Here is a 21,619-nt window from a genome sequence, read left to right as displayed (position 1 = left end):
TAAGGACAAATATGAAACTCTTAATAATGGTTTACCCTGGACAGAAAGATTAGATATTTGAGGAAGAAAAGAGACCCTTTATATTTTTTACTTGTTATTTTCTGTTGTGCTTACTTTTTTTTTAATGTAGGTGGCAGATCAGTAAGTATGGCTGATCAAATTCAGTAGCCTCAATTCATTAATATTACTATTATGAACACCACCCAGTAATATGAAATATTATATGGAATTATATAATTATTATATAATATGAAAATAATAACCAAGGACTAACAACAGTAACAAAAATAATAAGGCCAGTGGCATAAACCAGTACCATCACAGTTCAACTAAGATACATTCCTACTCTATGACAGAGAGATCATTATAATCTTTCTTTAATGAGTGAGACAACAGAGCCCCGGAAAGGATGAACTCCAATGGAGAGCGTTCTGTCAACTATTTCACACCTTCCAGTGAAATGAGTGAGGACACCTCCTACAAAGCGCTGAATAAACTCTGAAGAGAAGGTCATATTTACAGAACAGATGGGAGAACTTAAGGGACTGGTGACAAAGTTTACAGATGATGAACGAGCAAGGACAGCGACCTCTGTAACCCTAAGACTAGTTAGCAATTATTCAGCTACCCAGAGAGAGGGTGTCCTATAACTTTTAAATAATGCATTTCCCACTAATTGCATACTTGTTATACACATTAAGTGGAAATAAATATAGCAAATAGGTTGGAGGTAAATCTTTGAAAAATTATTTCATTTCATTTGAAAGAGAGAGAGAGAGCAAGCAAGCGAGCAAGTGAGCATGCATACGAGCAGGGGACAGAAGCAGAGGGAGAGAGAAAATCTTAAGCAGGCTCCATGGTGAGCATGGAGCCTGACTGATGTGGGGCTCAATCCCACGACCCTGGGATCATGCATGACCTGAGCCAAACTCAAGAATTGAACACTCAACTGACTGAGCCACCCAGGCGCCCCTGAATAAACTGTTTTAAAGCATCAACAATGCACATGTTAAAAATCACGACATGTTGCTGCTCATCTGTAAATTATTAAGAATCATGAGTAGGTCCAGTGTTCCAAAGTGGGACAAGTCACGGTCACAACGGCAGTTTTTTCCAATATTCGTTTAAAAAATGACTTGATAATTCAAGCACAGAAATACAATTCCACTCTAATTCAAAATGAATCTCTCTTTAAAAATTTCAATGGTCAGGGCACCTGGGTGGCTCAGTCAGTTAAGCGTCCGACGTTGGCTCAGGTCATGATCTTGCGGTTTGTGAGTTGGAGCTGCGTCCGGCTCTGTGCAGACAGCTCAGAACCTGGAGTCTGCTTTGCGTCTCCCTCCGTCTCTCCCCCTCCCCTGGTCATGTTCTGTCTCTCTCTTTCAAAGATAAATAAATGTTAAAAAAAATTTTATTAAAAAAAAAATTTTTTAACTTCAGTGTAGAATTTCTTTAATGCAAGTTTAAAATAGTTCCTTTAGAATACTGAATCAGCCTGTATCCCTAAAGTAAAACTCACCTATCATGGTGGACACACAAGTCCTGTTATATGCTGCTGAATTCTATCGGCTAATGTTTTGTTAAAGATTTTTTATCTATGTTCATGAGGCATTTGGGCCTTAAATTTTCTTTGTACGGTCCCTGTGTGGTTTTCCTATCCTAGTATTACTGACTTCACCAAGTAAGTGCTCTCTGGCCCCACAGTCCACCTCCTTCTCTCTGCCTTGCAGTGTCCTCTGGTATGTGTCTTATACACAATGTTCAAGGCACTGAAGACTGTACTTAATGGGAGGGACAGGAAGAAGTACATCTAGTCCATCTTGCCCCAGAAAGAAAATATATTAATGTTTCTCAATTTAACACAATAATACTTATTTCCCAATTATTCCTCGTTTTATCTTCAATTTTGCCACTTCTACCAGAAAGTGGTGAAAGCCAACCCATTGATCCTTCCTTTTCACAATTCCTCCCCAGCACACCAACTTCAAAGAAAACAGTGCAGACTTCCACTCCATTCTTAAAAACTCCAAGGCTGAAACACTTAACCAACTACAATTAAGATTTCCGTAAAACAATGAGAATACGCTTATTTACTATTTCTTACTAGTAAGACCTGTCACTCCAGCAGCAGCTCACAATGCCACCAGCTTCTTCGGCTGCAGGAACTCTACTTGTCCTGAGGCCATGTCCTTCCAGGGACGGCCTGTCGTAGTCGGTGACTAAACGTGGCTCATAAGAAAAGTCAGTCCTCTGGCCTCACGAGGGCCTCCGAGGGACTGTTTCTGCTCCACAGTTCCCTGCTGGACAGCCTGGCTTCTCCCCCCTCTCAGTCCCATCTCAGAAGAATGCCCCAATTCGAGCTCAACCAGTGACAGTAAGGTGATTCGGTGTTGGGGAGATTCAAAAGTCAAGACTGAACTTATTGAATACAATGGACACTGGCATATATGCCAGAAAGTGACATTAAGTCCCCAAATGCTTTTCTTAACAGGATAGTGTCACATGGAGAGGGGCAGCTGGGGGTGGGGTGCGGTCAAAGAGGACCTCAGCTTTATCTGTAATGTGCTAGTGTTTGTTTTACAAATAATATGTCTCTATTTCACTTCTGTAGTTTTTTTTTTTTCCAGGAGACACAAAGAAGATAGGACTGAAGGCAGAAACTTCCCCTGAATGTCAGTGATTAATTCTAGGTGACGGGATGTAAGTGACTGTCCATTTCTCCTTCGTGTTTTGTTACATTCCTCAAACTTCCCAAAGGAAACAATTAATGAAGTATTTCACTGCCGCCCCATCTAACGCCACAGGAACTTTGTTTTGCTTTTCTCTGTCTGTTTGGTGTTTTCCAGGCTACTACAAGTACTAGAACGTAAAGATCTCCAACGCTATTTCTCTTGAGGGAAATCTTACTAGCTTCCAAAGCTGATCCTCAGCCTGCTTGGCAGCATGTCCTCCTACTAATTCAAATACTGGCCTACTTGCACCACCAGTAAGTTCTGCTTCCCTGCGGCCCCAGAGGACCCACCCCTCCCGCCCCTCCCCAAGACCACCACAGCCCACCGCAGACCTCCCTGTAACATCTGTTGTGACCACACCACACCAGCCATGACAGGTCTACAACCGCACTCCAGTCAATCCTTCCCTCATGTCTGGGACCAACAGAGACACCAGCCATTCTTGCAACGGCAGATCCTACTACCTCCCTCCAATGCTATAAAACACAAACTGAACTGTATTGTGAGGAGTAAAGAGAATTCTTACAGGGCACATTCAAAGCCCCCCGTTCACTTCTGCTTTGAGCAGAACACAGATAAATACAGAACATAAACAAGTTACATCAAGCTGGACATCAATCACTACAAAATGTCTTCCTATCAAAGAAACCAGTTTCCAAACACCCTTTTCACATGAATATTTAAGCCCCACATTACATGTGGTTTTCAGACAATATGAAATTAGCATCATGAATTACAACTTTGATCATCACTACATCAGAATCATAAATGGCTGAACTTGTTATCTTAACACTTAATGCCCCCACCGATACAATGTTACTAAATGATTTAACTTTATAGAGATCATTTCTAAAACATTAAACATTCCAATAATTAGACTCTTACCTCAGCTCTTTTCAGCATTTCCCATTTATTCAATATTTTCATGGCAAATACCTTATCTGCATTTTTTAGTTTCACTACAGCAACCTAGAAAGGAAAATACAACATTTAAAATATGACAAGTAAAACTTTTTTCAGTCAACCATTTTCCTCTTTCCTCTCTGTAAAAAAAAGAAATACCAAAATTATCAATGATTTCCATGCAGTTCATATTCTAAGATCCTAAATCAAATAATTACTGTCAGTTGAAAAAGTTACATTAGTCAACATGGGCCAAACAAATAAGTGTTATTTTTTAACACCGTATCAACTGATTGTTTATTATATCCCCCCTCAAGTTTTCTGCTCTAGAACTTAAACTCAACATCTACTATCACTAGGACACTGACCAAAATGTACAATGTGGAAATAACTAGAGCTTGTTAAATACTGCAAGCCAGATTCCAACACGATGCTACAGGGAATGCCTGCTGCCAACACAGGTCCATTTCATGGGAATCAAACAATATCAAGTAAACTGAAAATGAGATTATTTTTCACACCACATATTCTTACTGCTATACTATAACCCCCATCTCTCTCCATCTCCCTGGGGATGCTCTAGGGCTGAGAATGAACTACAGAAGATAAAACCAAGATTGCTTCATCACTGGGGGCTGGGAAGACAAAGACAAACACCACCCTCACACGCAGAAGGAGAGAACAAACTATACACAGCATCTCTTCCAATAGTTCAAAGGGATATTTCCAAGGAGAGAAAATAGGTTTAAACTCAAATGTCAAAATTTTAAAGTCTTAACAGCAAATGGACATATTATGAGCACTTAACAAATCTATATTTGGATTAGATTGCAATAAAAGTAACATGACCACAGAGTTAAAATCATTGCAGAATACCACAACACAATGTAAGCAAAACATTTCTTGGTAATTGTCATAAATGGTTACAAGGACTTGTGATTAGTTTTTCACCAATGACAGTAAAAGGAATATCTCAATTTCAGGTGCAAGCACTTTAGTCTTTAGTCATTTCTAGTCATATCTGCAAAAATGATGGGTCAGCGAAATTGTTCTCCCAATGGGTTCATACTTAAAGAAAGGGGGCTGTCCATGACACAGAAACAATCTGTCCATCGGCAGATGATGAGATACAGAAAACGCAGCGTACACATACAATGGGATATTATTCAGCCATAAAAAAGAAGGAAATCCTGCTTTTATGACAACATGGATGGACCATGAACCTGGATTGTGCTAAGTGAAATAAGCCAGACACAGAAAACAAATCCCATATGATTTCATTTATATATGGAATCTAAAAAAGTCAAATGCATGAAAACAGAGAAGAGAATGAGGGTTGCCAGGGCTGGGGGGTGAGAGGGATGGGGAGATGCTAGTCCAAGGGTACAAAGTTCCAGTTACAAGATAAATACGTTCTGCGGATGTGCTGTCCAGCATGCTGACTATAGTTAACATAAAAGATCTTAAATATTCTCATGGCAGGAAAAACAACAACAACAAAAGGTCATTATGTGAGGTGATATTAACCATCCTGTGTTAATCATTTTTGCAACATATACATGTATCAAATCATTACCTAGGACACCTTAAACTTGGTCAATAATATCTCAATAAAGACGGGGAAAAAATAAAGCACACTATAATAAAGAGCAAGGAAAAACTTGAAATACTGTTTCACCAAAACCTCTGACAGGCTGGGAACACTTTCAGCCGCTGGGAGGGCCAACGACAGGAGTGCTGAGTTCCACACGACTGCATTCAGGACAGGGAAGGACACTTCAGCCGCCCCTCTTCTGACTTAGGGAAGAATGGCTGACAGACTGGAACACGTAAGACTCCGCCTCCTCTAAGCGCCTCACCAGGTCTGGGTTTGAGCACAGAAGATTCTGGCGGTCACTGGGAGCAGCCATTCTAAATGCCAGTACTTCTCTGAGAGTTTCATGCAGGTCCACGATCCCCTACCTGCAGCTCTGAAGACGGAAGATTTTCACAAGGCATTTGGCAGCAGGTACTGACATCAGGCTGATTACAGTTTTTTGGGTTTTGGTTTTTTAATCTCATTTAGTATGAAGACAAACATGCTTCACTGTAGAAACACTAAAATACCTTCTTTTGAGGTGCTGTTCCAAACTGCCACAGGGCCCCCATATAAATAGAGCATCAGCACTCAATTCTCTTCTTCAATCTCAAAAAAAAAAACCACTTGAACCCACACCAGCTGTGGGTAATAGAGCTGTGCGGGGGGATTTAGTGATCACCGAGCACCAGAGCACTGAACTAGCATCTCCGGGGGCCGCTCAGGGCGGCCGCGACAGCACACACACGGCAGGCTGACCACCAGCGCCTAGGTCCTGGCTCTGTCATCGGCTGTGCAGCTCTGGGCAGATAACCTCCCAGAACTTCAGTTTTCTCATCCGCATAACTGCGTACTCACCTACAGAATTGCAGTAAAGATGAAAATGACTCATACGAGTATTAAGTCCTTACAACTTAGCAGTGTTCAACCAGCACCAACTAGGACTCTGTGCCAGGAGACACATTAAGCCCAGGACTGCCCAATCCCTCACCGTTGTCTGCTCTGCCCCTAATATGTGGCCGATGTTACACATCCCAAGTTATTTAACTACAAAATAAGAAACTCTAACCTCTTCAACTTCTAATAATTTAATACCCGTGGCACATAAAAATATAGCTAGAAATAGCCTCAAGTGAAAATATTATACAGGGGCGCCTGGGTGGCTCAGTCCATCAAGTGTTCGACTTTGGCTCAGGCCAGATCTCACAGTTTGTGAGTTTGAGCCCCTTCTGTCTCTCTCTCTCAAAATTAAAAAAGCACGAGACTCTGTGCTGACAGCTAGGAGTCTAGTGCTGCTTCAGATTCTGTGTCTCCCTCTCTCTCTGCCCCTTCCTGCTCACACACTGTCTCTTTCTAAAAAATGACATTAAAGAAATTTAAAAATATATATACATATATACACAAATAAAAATGAAGTCACAATATTTACTACAGCATTTAAATTGTAGTTTAACAGTATACTAATTACTGATCAATAAACAGTAGTTTCCAATAGTAATCTATTGGGGATAACCTAAATATCCTGAAAGATGAAATTTACTACATACATCACAAAACAATAGAAAATTATTCATATTTAAAAAATATTATTAAAGAGGGGCGCCTTGGTGGCTCAGTCGGTTAAGCCTCTGACTTTGGCTCAGGTCATAACTTCACGGTTCATGGGTTCGAACCCAACGTCGGGCTCTGTGCTGAGAGCTCAGAGCCTGGAGCCTGCTTCAGATTCGGTGTCTCCCTCTCTGTCTGCCCCACTCATACTCATGCTCTGTCTTACTCACACTCTCTCTCTCAAAAATAAACAAAACATTAAAAAGATTTTTTTAAGTATTATTAAAGAATACTACCTAATGGGCAAAAATACAGAATATACTGCTTGAAAGAAGATTAAAGTTTGCCCACTGATTATTTTTTCTGTATATACACAAAGTCCCTATCTATAAATACCTATGCCATACAAATATACAGAAAGACAGGCATCAAAATATTTAAAAATCAGGTATTTCTAGGTGAGATGACTTCTCTTCCCCTTTCTGCATTTTTCTGTACAGAACATACAAAATTTGAAGCATGGAATGGGACAGTGTGAAATGCCACACTTCCCCTTGGTCACAAAATGCCTGCCAATTACTGAGGTACTGTCGTGGGGCTGGTCAGGGTCCAAATGAGAGCCACCGGCACATCCAGGCACATGTGGGTGGTATGTGGGAGTGCTGGGCTGTTCCAAGGAGAATGCGTTCTCGGCGCGACCTTACAACGCCCCAGGAGCCGCCCCAAATCTTCTCCAGAATGGTGCAGGACGTAGGGAAATTTAAAAAATGTCAGTTCAGGAAATATTCCTGAATTATCAAGTTGATGACACAATGGAGACCAGTGTATGAAGCTGATGGAGTGACAACACAAAACAGGACCCCTCCTGCCCCCCTCCTCTGACACCACAGCCCACTTTCACATTCACAGCAGTAGAAGAAAACCGAGAACAAGACAATTCTTCCAGGTTCTAACTTCAGGTTCTAGATTTTCAAGGACCAAACCTAAAGACATGCAAGGGGATAGTAAATTAAAATGACCTTTCTTATTTAATCTGATCAAAATAAGACTTACATTGGGGCACCTGGGTGGCATCTATCTGACTTCAGCTCAGGTCATGATCTTGCTGTTTGTGAATATGAACCCCGCATCAGGCTCTGTGCTGACGGCTCAGAGCCTGGAGCCTGCTTTGTTTGGATTCTGTGTCTCCCTCTCTCTCTCTCTACCCCTTCCTCACTCACACTCTATATCTCAAAAATGAATAAATGTTTAAAAATTTAAAAATAAATAAAAACTACATTTAGTATGGCCTAGATAAACTTAATACAGAACAAAGATGTATTTGTTAAAAACACCAGAGATGTCTCTTGAAAGGCTTCCTATTTAAAGCACTCTGAGGTCAGAAAAACTGCAAACACTACAGAAAAACATCAGTGGGTGACAAATGTCAATACATGAATGAATTCTTAAATAAAGATGGAGTCTCTGCACTCATCGCCACAACACAGAACACAAGATTTATCACTCTCTATTAAACAGAACTCCAATATCCAAATACTAGGCGGTGCGCCAATCTAGTCCACGTTCCGTAAATCCAGAGCCCAGCACGCCTCCTCCGGCCCATCCCACTCAACCCGCCGCTGCATCTTGCCCGAAAGGTCCTACCAGCCTCTCCGCCTCTGCCCTGAGCCCCTCACTCTCTTCTCCGCCTGGCAGTCACAGGGGTCCTGTGTCGCCACAGCTCAGATCATGACCCTCCTCTGCTCCAAAACCCCCAATGCTTTCCCTGCTCTCTCCAAGTCCCGTCGACCTGCCGTAACTTCTCAGGCCAACATGTTCCGGTCTTCCTGCCGCCCAGGCCCCGGCTCTGCCCAGCCCACTCTGCGCCAGGCGTTCCAGTTGCCCAGTTCAGTCCCAAAGTCACATGGGCTGCTGCTCCCTCCACTGAACGGACAGCGTCCCTTCCTGAACTGTCACTGCCCTGTCACTCTCTCTGTATCATCTCTTGCTTCCCTCTACCCTTCACTCTTTATTTAGTAAACTGTACATTCTTACATATTTTACCATGTGCCTCGCTCACTAGGACACAAGTTCTGTGATGGCAAAGATCCGTTCTTCCCTTCTGCTCGCTGGCATGCGCCCAGTGCTTGGGAATAGACAGGTGCTCGGTAAGTACTGGATGGGTAAGTGAGGAACATCTGTCTCCTGTGTGGGTATGTGTACGTAGGAAGTTGCCGGGGATCGATAGCAGCTTCAAGTGCACCACTAAACTGATGCTAGTAAGCAAATAAAAACAAGGCATTATGGTCAGATATGCAATGGTGCAACTGAGGTGAACTGTGGGGGGGATTATTCCGGCCCATGCTGCTCTCAGAGCAAAATGCACGCTTCTCAGGTCTCAACCTCACAGCCTGGCCGTCGTCTCCTGCCTGATGCGACTTGCTCACTATTTATTGCCTCATGTCTTCATCTCCTTCTTATCTCCGAGGTACAGTGTCCACCATCATTTGTTGTTAACAATAATGACAAAATGACAGAATCACTCTTATTTAGAGCAAGCCGCCTGTATGCCTGGCACTGGACCAAGCACCTCACAGGCAGGTCCTCCGGTCCTACACGGCTATACAGCAGGTTTGACCGTGCTCCCTGCCTCATTACAGAGGTAGTGCTCTCTAGGCTAGAAGTACTGAGCAGTTCCATAGGCCCTGAACACCCTCCCACGCATCATGCCTCTAACCTCAGTCCCTACTGACACATTAGGGGTGATCACTGTTAATATGTATGGGTATCAGTGTATTTGGTTCCTATGCTGTTCTGTTCGTGATCAGTTTGTGTTCAAAATATTTACTGGGAAAAAAACCCAAAACACAAAAACTAAGTCTCTTTAACGAGCAAACCAGAGTTTACTAACAGCTAGAGGTATGCCCTCCATGGAGACACGATTCACATACACCGTAGCCACGGGGATTGGAACAGCATGGGCATCAAACCATCAAAACGGAAACAGGCCACATCAACGGGGCAGGCCTGTGCCGCCGCACCCATGTGAACACAAGCCTAGCCCTGCCTGCACAGAGGCTGTCGGAAGCACCCTCCTTCCAGCCCCAGGCCGAAGCTACACGGATGCACCAGGGCCTAGTGCTGGCCAGCTGAGGAAGCAAGCTAACGGAAAGCTTCTGACACCTGCAGCAGGGGTAGCAGGCCAAAGCAGCAGCTTGTACAAGCCTCGAAGCTGCTGGAGCAAAGGCTGGAGCAGGCAGCAGCGCTAGCCACCAGGCCACAGGGACGGGCAGCACCCAGGGCGTAAGTTAAAGGTCTTCCTGAAAGCAGAAATGAAAACCCAGCATTAAGCCAAGGAGGAACTAACGACAACAGCAGAGGCAAGGCTCTGCCGACCTTCGGTTTTCTCTCGCTCCTCGACCGTGTCCTGCGATTGATGAGGCCACTACGGCTCTTCTAACCAGGAACAAGTAACTTTGTAGTTAAGAGCCCATAATCCAGCCAATACTACTTTTCTATTCAGAATTCACTGTCTTAAAAGAGAGTAAATTATCTGCAATCTGTTGCGTTTATTTGACATGTTCTAACTGATATTTATATGGAAGAAAGGGAAACACAAAAGCCCCTTCTCACACTGATCTCAAATCACATGAGTCTGTGGGCAGACTCCAAGGTCTACACCGCCCCAACCCCAGCCCTGCAGGGCAAGTGCTGCTGTCCTCAGCAACCTGCCTCACTTCGTCCAGGGTGTACGTGTAAGGAATTCTCTGGTGCCATCCTTTTCTCAGCCTGTTTTTCCGGAGCTCAACCTCAGCTGGGCCCTGACATCTACCTGCGGCCCTGTCACTCGTCTGCCCTTTCCCAGTCTCTGCAGCACCCGGTGCCGCCCTCACCGCCCTTCCCGTCTGGGCCGCCCACCTTCGCCCCACAGTTAATGGCCCGGTGGCCTACTTCACAGAACACAGATCCTGCACGACCCTTGTGCCATCTCTGCGTGTGTCCCCATTTCCACCTGTCCTGACTCCCCTTCCTTCTGTCCCCAAGAAGTAGTGTCCCCACCACTTCCAAGGCTCACAGGACCATCCAAGGTCTTGATCCCAGACCCTTTCTTCCTTCCTCCTCTTGTTCCAGTAAAGACTTCTTCCTGGACTTCCAGCCCCTTTTCTTCTGCTTCCTTAATATCAATGGATAAACATTTCCCAGACCCTCTCCAGACCAAAACCAAGAAAATGAAACAAAAAACTTCCTACCAAACTCTCTTCCCCTCAAGCAGCAGACACCACACCCCTTTCCCAGAAGACACCATTTCTCCACAAAGCACATTTTTAAAGAGGAGCTTGTGCTTGTTTCTTCACTTGCTCACCATTTATTTGCTTCTCAGACTCTTTCAATCACTAACTTCAACCTAGTCTCTATTTCACTCCACTGGACCCAAATTACTCTCTCAAAGATCAATGATGATCTTCTACTTTGCAAATAAATTGTATTATTCTCAATTCTCATCTGTTTCACCCTTTCTTCATCACTGCTGACCATCAGTACACTCTCCTGCTTTTTCTTTTACTCGGTCAATGTTCCCTAACCCTAACCTAGGACCCCTACTCCACCTTTTCCTATCCCCTTCCCCTCCTGACCACCTAACACCTAGGTGCTCATGTTTCTTAAATCCTGATCTCTAATACCTATACCTGTATTTCTACATGCCTACCAGTCATCTCTAAATGCTCAGCAAGTATCTAAATTTAACAAGTCAAAACCCCGTATACCAGCTCATTTACTAAAGTGCACACCCCAATCATCCACGACTTCCACCTGTAACTCGTCTCTGCCGTCCAAGCGACTTCCTTCCGATCTGTCTCTCCCACCTACCCTTCTGTCCCACTACCACTGGCCTGGCTCACGACCCCTCATGCCTCATTATTTCACCTAGAAAATGATAAAACCTGATCCTTTTTGACCATCTGACTATATGCCAGACATTATGCTTATTGCCGAAAATACAAAGATAAATAAAAGAGCTCTTGCTCTCCAAAGTCTCACAGTTCAATGTGGGAAACATACCTAAACAATCACAGCACAACTCAGAAAAGGTAAAAACAAGGGCCTACGGTAAGGATGCAGGTCTTTTCAGCCTTCCCCTGTACTTAAAGGGGAAGGCGCCGGCTTCTCCATATGAAAGGGCGCACATTAAGGAGGGGAAACTCCTGCGGGGGCCCAACTGGGAGAGGCCGGCTGACACCTTTGACCTTTCTAGGGGCGGGCCTAGTCACGCCCTACGTGGGGGTCCTGGGCCCACTCTGATTGGTCAATACTCCGAATGTTGTGATTGGCTCCCACAACTGCCAGTATTGATGAGGGGGTAGGGATTGGATCACTGTACTTGTGTCGTTATTTCCTGTAACTCCCCCTCCCAAACTCATAAAAGCCCTACCCTGCCTTTGTTCAGGGCTCTCTCTCCAGGTCACCAACGGGTGGGTGGAGTCTGTGAGCCTGAGCTTAAGCCCCTAATAAAGCCCTTTGCTTTTGCAGGCATGATTCGGTCTCCCTAGTAGTCTCTGGTGCTTGTTTTGGGGTGATATTACAAACTTGGGCACAACACTACAGAAGACAGATTCCTGACCCAGAAGGTGAGAGTGGGGAAGGAGGTGATGTGTGAATATGTTAAAGTTCTTTGGAAGAGGCGACCGACACCTGAGTCATACACAACACACCCCAGGAAAAGGGGACCAAGGGGGCTTCCTTGAAGAGAGAGGATTTTGTGAAGAGGTACAGATGAGCAAGGCACAGAAGTGAGAAATAATCTGTGTAGGGGACAGAAGTGAGATGTTCGGGAATGAGAAGACATTTTCTTTCCTAGGCAAGATTTTCCTCCCAGTAGGGAGCAGCAAGAAATAAGGGCAAAGGATCCAAATAAGGGAAGAGCTCACGTGCTGTGTTAATCAACCAGAACCTTAAAATATGAGTAGCAGAGAACTGTTCTTCAGAGCTAGGTTTAGCTTGATCACATTCACAGCCCAATGGAGAATGGTTCTGAGGCAGGGAAACAAAGAAAGTTACAGCCGTGGCCGAGGTAAAAGATATAGAGGACCCAATTGGGAGAAGAGAGGAAGAAATTGAAGAAATACTTAGGATATGAAACTTGGTGATTCATTAGATGTGGGACTGGAGAGTGAGAAATCCAGGCTCTTTGATGTCTCCTCTCCCCAATCCTTCCTCAGCGCTGTTGACTCTCACTACTCCACTTACCACCCTTAGAGATCCTTCCATTCCTAGAGAGTAGAGCTCCTTAGCACAGCACATTCACAGGCAAGTGACCCTCCAATCCTCGGCTCGCCCCCCCGACAACTCTATATCCAGTCACAAAATCCCTACCTGCTCCCTGAACTTAAAAAAATGAATGTCAATAAAATGAAAAAAATAAAACAAAAAACCATCCCAATTTTACTATCCATGAAGAGAAATAACATTAGAAAGTTAGCCCGAAAAGTTTAGAAGTAGATCTCAATGCCCCATGCCTTTCCCTCTTGCTGATGAGACGGTGACTCTAACCAAGGGCATGGAAGGCATTTACATGACAGTACGTGATTAATAAGTATTATTTTCATGAGTCAAAACGGAGAAGAAAGAAGAACGAACTTCATTTTTCTACTTTTAATTGAATAAGGAAGATTATCGTATTCGAAAACACTGTCCTGAGTACTTTGGATAACGAATAAAGAAATTCGACCCTTGCCCTCACTTGTGGTCGCTGGGAGAAGACAAACATGAAGCCCAGAAAGAAGAAAGTTCTAGGTGCCAGGAAGCAGTTGTACAAGGGCTCTCACCTTCCCCGTGAGAAAGATGAAGGTATCTGAAATCTTTACTCTTGTTTTTATAAGCACATTCCACCTGTCGAGTTCATTCTCCCATCCGGCTCCTTTGTGGATTGCATCTGCCAACAATTCCTTCTCTGACATCCAAATATGGACTGAATTCAAGGACGCAATAGGCAAGGAAATGTGTTTTGTTCAGCGGGGAGGAGCTCTGTTTCCTCTGAAAGCACACTATCCATTAAAGGTGGCCTTAAATATCATGCATTAGTCACTTCGAAGTATCCGGGGGAAGAGTATCGAGAGAGAGGAGTGAGTGCATGGGCAAAGTCACTCGGCTCTACTTCCTTTCCCTATAAAATTTATCCTGCTACTTTTTCTTCCAAGTGCTCACCTTAGAGTGAATGGAAATGGAATGCTTTCTACCCCAAAAGCAAGAAAGGCTCTATCGTCTCTGTTAGAGTTGGGAGGCAGTTGGTGAAAAAGCAAAGGTGAGTTAATTCCCTTCCCCTCCTGTCCCAATCACAACTCAGGTGGATTAAGACTCAAGACTTGCTCTCTAGCAATTAGCCAAAAGGCCCCGATCTCATCGCTCTGTGTTCCTCTAGCAAATGAGTCTGTAAGGGGCACTGGAAACCTCAGTTCAACTACCTGGAGACACATACTTTGAGTCTAGTTGAGGATCCAGAGTGGGGAACCACGGTTTATTTTGGGGGAAGGTAGCTGGGAGTCTCTAGTTTGGCTCCAAGTTCAGGTCTGAATCCCTTTTAACAGGGGATCCTGATTACTCTGAACCTGATATGGCTCCCATGTACTGCTTAAAACCCAGAGGCAAAGAGAAGTCAGGAAGTGGAAACTCCCCTGCTTGTACAGATGCAATTATCTTATAGCCCAGAAATCAGAAGTTCCAAACGCACCCAGGATTTATGGTACAGAAACTGGAGACATTCACAAATGATACACAGAAGCAGTAATAGGGAGGATTTGGGGTTCTAAAGAATAGAAGCACTTGGGGCGCCTGGGGTGGCTCAGTCAGTTAAGCTCAGGTCATGATCTCATAGTTTGTGGGTTCAAGCCCCATGTCAGGCTCTGTGCTGACAGCTCAGAGCCTGGAGCCTGCTTCGGATTCTGTCTCCCTCTCTCTCTGCCCCTTGCCCTCTCATGCTCTGTCTCTCTTTCAAAAATTAAATAGAAGCATTTAAGATTTTTTTTTTAAAAAATCGAAGCACTTAAGAGTAATATAAAGAATCTTGGCCATGAAAACTAGCCAAGAAATATTCAGTTATTGAAGAAATAAGAGCCAGGAACACAGACTTTGGTTAATGTTTTCTTTTTTTGTTTGTTTGTTTGTTTATTTGGGGGGGAGTGGCAGAAAGAGGGAGAGAGAGGGAGAGAGAGAATTCCAAGCAGGCTCTGCACTGTCAGCGTAGAGCACAGCTCAGGGCTCTAACTCACAAATCATGAGACTGTGACCTGAGCTGAAATCAATAGTTGGTGCCTAACTGACTGAGCCACCCAGGCACCCCACTAATGTTTTCTTTCTTAGTTAGTACTTCGATACTACTTCTAAGATGGGAACCCAGGGATCCTCCTTTATTTCATTCCCACCCTGGAGCTCATGAAATGTCAGAAAACATAAGTTGTCTAAAGGAATAAAACCATAACGTTAGAAAGTAAGAGCAACATCAGCTGATCAAATATTTTAAAGAATTTCTAAGATCTAGGATGAGTAAAATGGAGTTACATACACAAGAATGGAGAAACTTGGCCCAAATTTCACTGCAGAAAAAATTAATGCACAGTTACAAGCAATTATGTAGAGTTAAAAACCAAAATCAAGGAGCTTACAGGATAAAGAGAGCTCATGGAAACTGTCAGTGTAACTGCACATTTAATATTTCTGGTGGAAGATATAACTGTATACTTAAAAGGGAATAAAATAGGGGCGCCTAAGTGGCTTGGTCGGTTGAGCGTCCTACTTTGGCTCAGACCATGATCTCACAATCTGTGGGTTCCAGCCCCGTGTCGGGCTCTGTGCTGACAGCTCAGAGCCTGGAGCCTGCTTCCAATTCTGTGTCTGCCTCTCCCTCTGCCTCTCCACCCTGCCCCCACTCACGCTGTCTCTGTCTCTCCCCCTCTTCTGTTTCATGTTTAAATGAACATTTAAAATAATCTCCTACTATGATAATTTGTGTGTGCTTTTACTTCTGTCCATTTTTTGTTCTATCTACATAAAAGCTATTCATTGGGTGGTACAAAGCTATAACGGATGTGGTAAATATTAAATATCTGGGGTCTGTCCTTAGTTCCTGGCACACAGTTCCTAAAACCTCTGGGATTTGTGAAGACAGAAGTCCTCTGTATCTTAGTGAGCTGACTGCTAGCTGAGGTCCCTTGGTAGCTTCAGTAGGGGGGCTGGTGGCCAGGAAGACTAAAAGGGGATTAAAAGCTTTTATGTTTGAGCCCCAGCCCCAACCTCCAGAGAAGGGGGCAGGTGCCGGAGGCTGAGTTGTTGACAGCCAGTAAATTCATCCATCATACCTATGTAACAACATCTCCATGAAACCCCCTAAGTGATGGGGTTCTGGGCGCTTCTGGGTCGCTGAACACATCACATCGGGAAAGTGGCACACAGACACCACATGCTTCCTGCACACCTAGCCCTGGGTGTCTCTTCCACTTAGCTGTTCCTGTATCCTTTACATTTTTTTAATGTTTTATTATTTTATTACTGTGACAGAGGGAGGGGGGCAGGGCAGAGAGAGAGAGGAGACACAGAATGCGAGGCAGGCTCCAGGCTCTGAGCTGTTAGCACAAAGCCTGACGTGGGGCCTGAACTCACAGACTGTGAGATCATGACCTGAGCCAAAGTCAGATGCTTAACCAAGTTAGCCCCCGAGGTGCCCCTCCTGTATCCTTTTTTACACTAAGCCAGTGATACTAAGTAAAGTTCCTGAGTTCTGTGACTCCTTCTAGCAAATTGTTTTTGACTGGTAGAAACCCCTAATTTTTACAGCTGGTTGGTTGGTCAGAAGTCCTGGTGGCCAGGACTTCCCAATGGCGTCTTGGGGGACTGAGCCTCTTAACATGTAGGACCTCCTGCTAACTACAGGTAGGCAGGCTCAGAACCGAGTTGTTGGACATCCAGCTGGTGTCCAGACAGTTGGAGAACTGGTTAATATAAGAAGAAGAAAAACCACACATTTGCAGTCATAAGTATTGGGAATGGGGGGCGCCTGGGGGGCTCAGTCGGGTAAGTGTCAACTCTTGATTTCAGTTTCGGCTCTGGGCTCGGTCCCAGAGTTGTGGGATCAAGCCCCATGCTGGGCTCTCAACTGAACTCAAAACCTGCTTAAGATTCTCTCTCTTGCTCTCCCTCTCTCCCTCCCTCCACCCCACTTACGCACTCTCTCTAAACTAAAATTTAAAAATTTTTTTTAAATTAAAATTAAAAAAAAGTGTTGTAAGTGAAAACAGCTCAATAGTTACACATCTATAGTCCTCAGGTATGATCTGTGAGCATTTTTTCTTTATATGTGATTAGATGAAAAATTACTTCTTGACTTAAAGTTTACTTAAAGTTGATTTTAGAAAAGCCCCATCACTGTTTTAATATACTGTTTGCACAGTAAATGCATTTTTTTCTTCTTTTAATTTTTTTAATGCTTAGAGAGAGAGAGACTGAATGATATGAGTAGGGGAGGGGCAGAGAGCGGGGGAGACACACAATCCAAAGCAGGCTCCAGGCTCTGAGCTGTTAGCACAGAGCCCAGTGCAGGGCTCAAACCCACAAACCACAGATTATGACCTGAGCCAAAGTCAGTGCTCACCTGGCTATCTTAAAGATTACAATTAACAGTAGCAACCTAAATTAGTATTCTTACCACCTCCTAGACTAGGTCTATTCGATAGCCCCTGCTCTATCGCTGTCACATAACCTAAGTGCTCCTATCTGCATGCCACAGCAAGCATTATTCTGTTTTACGCAGTCACCAAAAGACACATTTACCCTTTCTGAAGCTCTCCATTCCTTCCTACATTTCTGGGCTTTATCTAGGATAATTTTCCTTCTGCCTTAAGATTCCCTTTAGTATTTCCTTTAGTGTAAGTCTACTGAGGACAGATTTTTCTGTTTCTGTCTAAAAACACCTTTATTTTGCCATCATTTAAGAAAAATTGGGACCTAATTCATATACCATACAATTCATCCTGTGAAACTGTACAGTTCACTGGTCTTCAGTATAATCACAAAGTTGTACCATCATCACCACTATCTAACGCCAGAATGTTTTCATCACCACCCCCAACCCCCCCCCATCCCCCTCCCATCAGCCCCTGACAGCCACTAACCTACTTCTGGTCTCAATGGATTTGCCTGTTCTGGGTATTTCACACAAATGGAACCGTACACTATGTGGCTGTTTTCATCTGATTAATTTTACTTAGCGTGATTTCAAAGTTCACTCCCACAGTAGCCGCTATATGTATTTCAGTCCCTGTGGCTGAGCAATATCCCACTGGATGGATATACCACATCTGTTTATCACCCATCAGCTGACAGATACTTGGACTCCCATGTTTGGGCTATTCTGACTAAGGCTCCTACACACAGTGACGTAGACGGTTTTGTGGATGTGTTTGTGTTCCTTCTTCTTGGGTGTGTACCTAGGAATAGAACTGTTGGATTTAATGGGTGTTTTTAATTTTTTTAATGTTTATTTTGAGAGAGTGAGCGAGCGAGCAAGCCAGCCAGGAAGAGGCAGAGAGTGGGAGAGAGAGAATCCTAAGCAGGCTCTGTGCTGTCAGCACAGAACCCAATGCGGGGCTCAAACTCATGAACTGTGAGATCATGACCTGAGCTGAAATCTAGATCTGGTCACTTAACTGACTGAGCCTCCCATGCACCTCTGAATGCGTGTTTCCTAGAGCAGGTGCACAGTTTACATTCCCACCAGCAATGCACAAGAGTTCCAATCTCTCCACACCCTCACTAACACTTGTTATTGTCTTTCTGAGTACAGCCATGTTGGTGGGTGAGAAGTGGTATATCACTGTGGTTCTGACTTGTGTTTCCCAAATGCTCAACAATGTTGGGCATCTTTTCACGCACTTATTGGTCATTCATTTATCTTCTTTGGAGAAATGTCTATTGGAATCATTCATCAATTTTTAGTTGGGTTATTTGCATTTTTACCAGTTAGTTGTAAATTTTCTTTGTATGTTCCTGGATACTAGGCCTGTATCAGATTTTCTCCCATTCTGTGGACAGTCTTTTCATTTTCCCAATAGCATTTTTTGGAAGTACGAAAGTTTTTAATTTTGATAGAACGATGGAATCTAACTTATCTATTTTCTCTCTGGCGCTTGTGGTTTTGGTGTATACTTAAGAAACCATGGCCCAACCCAAGATCACAAAAATGTATACGTATGTTTCCTTCTAAGAGTTAGAGAGTTTTAGCTCTTAGGTCTAAGTCTCTGCTCTATTTTGAGTTAATTTTATAGATTATGTAAGGTAGGGTCTAGCTTCATTCTTTTGCTCTCCAGTTGCTCCCACACGATTTGCCGAAAAGACTATTTTTTAATACCCTTTGATGTTCTTGGTACCCTTGTCAAAAATCAAATGACCAGGGGTGCCTGGCTGGGTCAGTCAGAGTGTGCGACTCGTGATTTTGAGGTCCTGAGTTCGAGCCCCACATTGGGAGCAGAGATTACTTAATAAAAGTTTAAAAAAAGAAAAGAGAGGAAAAAAAAAAGAAAAGAAATCAACGGACCATAGATGTATAGGTTTATTTCTGGACTTTGAATTGTATTCCATTGATCTATATGTGATCCATAAGCCAGGACCACACTGCCTTGATTACCAGTCCTAAAATCAGGAAGTGTGAGTCTTTCCACTTTGTTCCTTTTCAAAATCATTTTGATTATTCTGGGACCCATGTATTTCTACATAAATTTAAAACCAGCCTGTCAACTTCCTTTTTTTTTTTTAAGGTTTATTTTTGAGAGAGAGAGAGAGAGAGAGAGAGAGCACGCGAGAGCAAACTCGCAAGCAGTGGGGGGAGGGGCAGGGAGAGAGGAGAACAGAGGATCCAAGGAGGCTCCACCCTGTCAGCACAGAGCCCAACGTGGGGCTCAAACTCAAGAGATCATGACCTGAGCCAAAGTCAGATGCTCAACCGACTGAGGCCCCCAGGTGCCCCATAAAATCAGTCGGCAAATTTCTACCCAAAAGGTGGCTTGTGTTTTGACAGGGATTCCATTGAAGTCATCCACCAATTTGGGGAGAAATGCCATTTTAACAATAAGAAGTCTTCCAACCTGTGAGTATTAGGATCTCTGATCTGTCTAGGTCTTCTTTAATTGCTCTCAACATTTTACAGTTTTGCTTTCATTTGAAAATAAATATTCTTGCTGGAGATGGAATCACAGGTTGACATGTTTGCTTCTTTGAGCAGTTTTAACGTTTCTATTACCTTCTACTTCCATCATGTCCTTTGTGAATGGTCTTACTGCCTTCTGCAAGTCACGTGTCCTTGTGCTAGCTGTTTCAAAAACCTCTCTATCTCTGGTGTTCATCAGTTTAACTAGTCAATGCCTGGGTGCACTGTGTGCTGAGAAGTATTTATCCCATTGTGGAGTCGGCGGAATTTGTGAATCTATGGGGAGATTTCTGTTCTGAGTTATAGCTTTGAAAAGCTCTCAAAAATTTCAGATATGGTTTCTGTCCCATTTCCTCTCTCCTGTCTCTTTCTGGAACTATAAATACATACATGTTAATTTTTTCACTGGGTCTAATAGGAATCCTAATTTATATTTTAATTTTCTGTCCATTTTTTTCCTCTCCATACTTCAGCCCAGATATTTTCTACTGACCTGGTTTCCAGCTCACTAATCCTCTCTTTAGTTTTCTGTGCTTGCTACCAAACCTATCGAGTTTTCATTTAAACCACCATATGTTTTCTTTCTACCCTAGGGTCAGATCTCCTTAACATCATCCAGATTCATTACAACCGAGTTTCTGTATTAAGGGGGCTGGCCTATTTCCATTTGTCCTTCTAAGGGGTGTAACTTTCAGGGACCCCAATTAAATACCTAAAAAAATTAACAGGGTTCTCCTCTTTACTGAGACGTAATCTCCAACTTCTGTTTGCCCAACTGGGGCAAGCCTTTAGCTTCTCTGCCTCTGACTGAAAGGTAGAGAGAAATGCTAGGGATTCATAGCTCAAAAGACCTACTTCTCTGACTCATCGTTGCCCCTGAGTCCTTACTGACTTCATAGCTCTACACTTGCAGATACATTTGCATTCTAATCAAATTTTCCAGTTGTTTTCAGCAGCAGAGGTGGTGATACAAGCAAGCAGGTCATAATCAGAATTGGAAGTTTCATTTGAGTTATGCAGTGAGTCAAATTTCTCAAAATACTCTATAGGACTGTGACTGGCATTTCATAGAGTTTACAGATTGATCTAGAGAGAACAGACATATTTATAAACGTGTTACACCATATCTAAACACGGTCTGTCTGTTTTCCAGGTTTTTTTATCATACACTGTAAAAAGGCTGTGAACTGTTCTCCATGTAAATCTTGGCCATTGTTAAATCCTAGATGCTTGTTTTTATTATTGTGAACTGTATCTTATTCCATCATCTCTTCTAGTGTTTTTTTTTTTTTTTTGAGAGAAAGAGACAGAAAGAACATGAGTAGGGGAGAAGGGTCAAGGGAGAGGCAGAGGAAGAAGGAGAGAAAAATCCCAAGCAGGCTCTGTGCTATCAGCAGACTCAGGGCTCAATCTCATGAACGGTGAGGTTGTGACCTAAGCCGAAATCAAGTCAGACGCTCAACTGACTGAGCCACCAAGGCACCTCTTCTAGTGGATAATTCTGAGTACAGAGGAATTCCGATTTTTAAAAAACGAGCTTTTGAGAAATACTAAATTATCTTATTAATACATATATTTTGCCTATTGCTTCTGTAGAGATTTTTATATGTAGGTGATCTATAAATACAGATTTATCTCTTCCCCTCCAAACTTGTGGACTCATTTCTACTTATTTCCTTAACATACTGGCCA

The 21,619-nt window shown here is 43.4% G+C and overlaps 1 protein-coding gene across 12 annotated transcripts in view; it reads right to left on the bottom strand.

Moving 5' to 3' along the window:
* Positions 1 to 21,619, bottom strand: part of CDC42BPA (CDC42 binding protein kinase alpha) — a 293,765-nt gene that overhangs the window by 190,146 nt on the left and 82,000 nt on the right. For all 12 annotated transcript variants that reach the window (XM_029934874.1, XM_029934879.1, XM_029934875.1 and 9 more), the window contains exon 3: positions 3,618 to 3,701. In XM_029934874.1, coding sequence (XP_029790734.1) covers positions 3,618 to 3,701 — 84 coding nt within the window. The remainder of the gene's footprint in view (positions 1 to 3,617; positions 3,702 to 21,619) is intronic.

Source organism: Suricata suricatta, chromosome 3 (assembly GCF_006229205.1).
Source record: "Suricata suricatta isolate VVHF042 chromosome 3, meerkat_22Aug2017_6uvM2_HiC, whole genome shotgun sequence".
NCBI lineage: Eukaryota > Metazoa > Chordata > Mammalia > Carnivora > Herpestidae > Suricata > Suricata suricatta.
The sequence above is the reverse complement of the archived record's forward strand: the minus strand, read 5'-3'. Positions and strand labels throughout refer to the sequence as shown.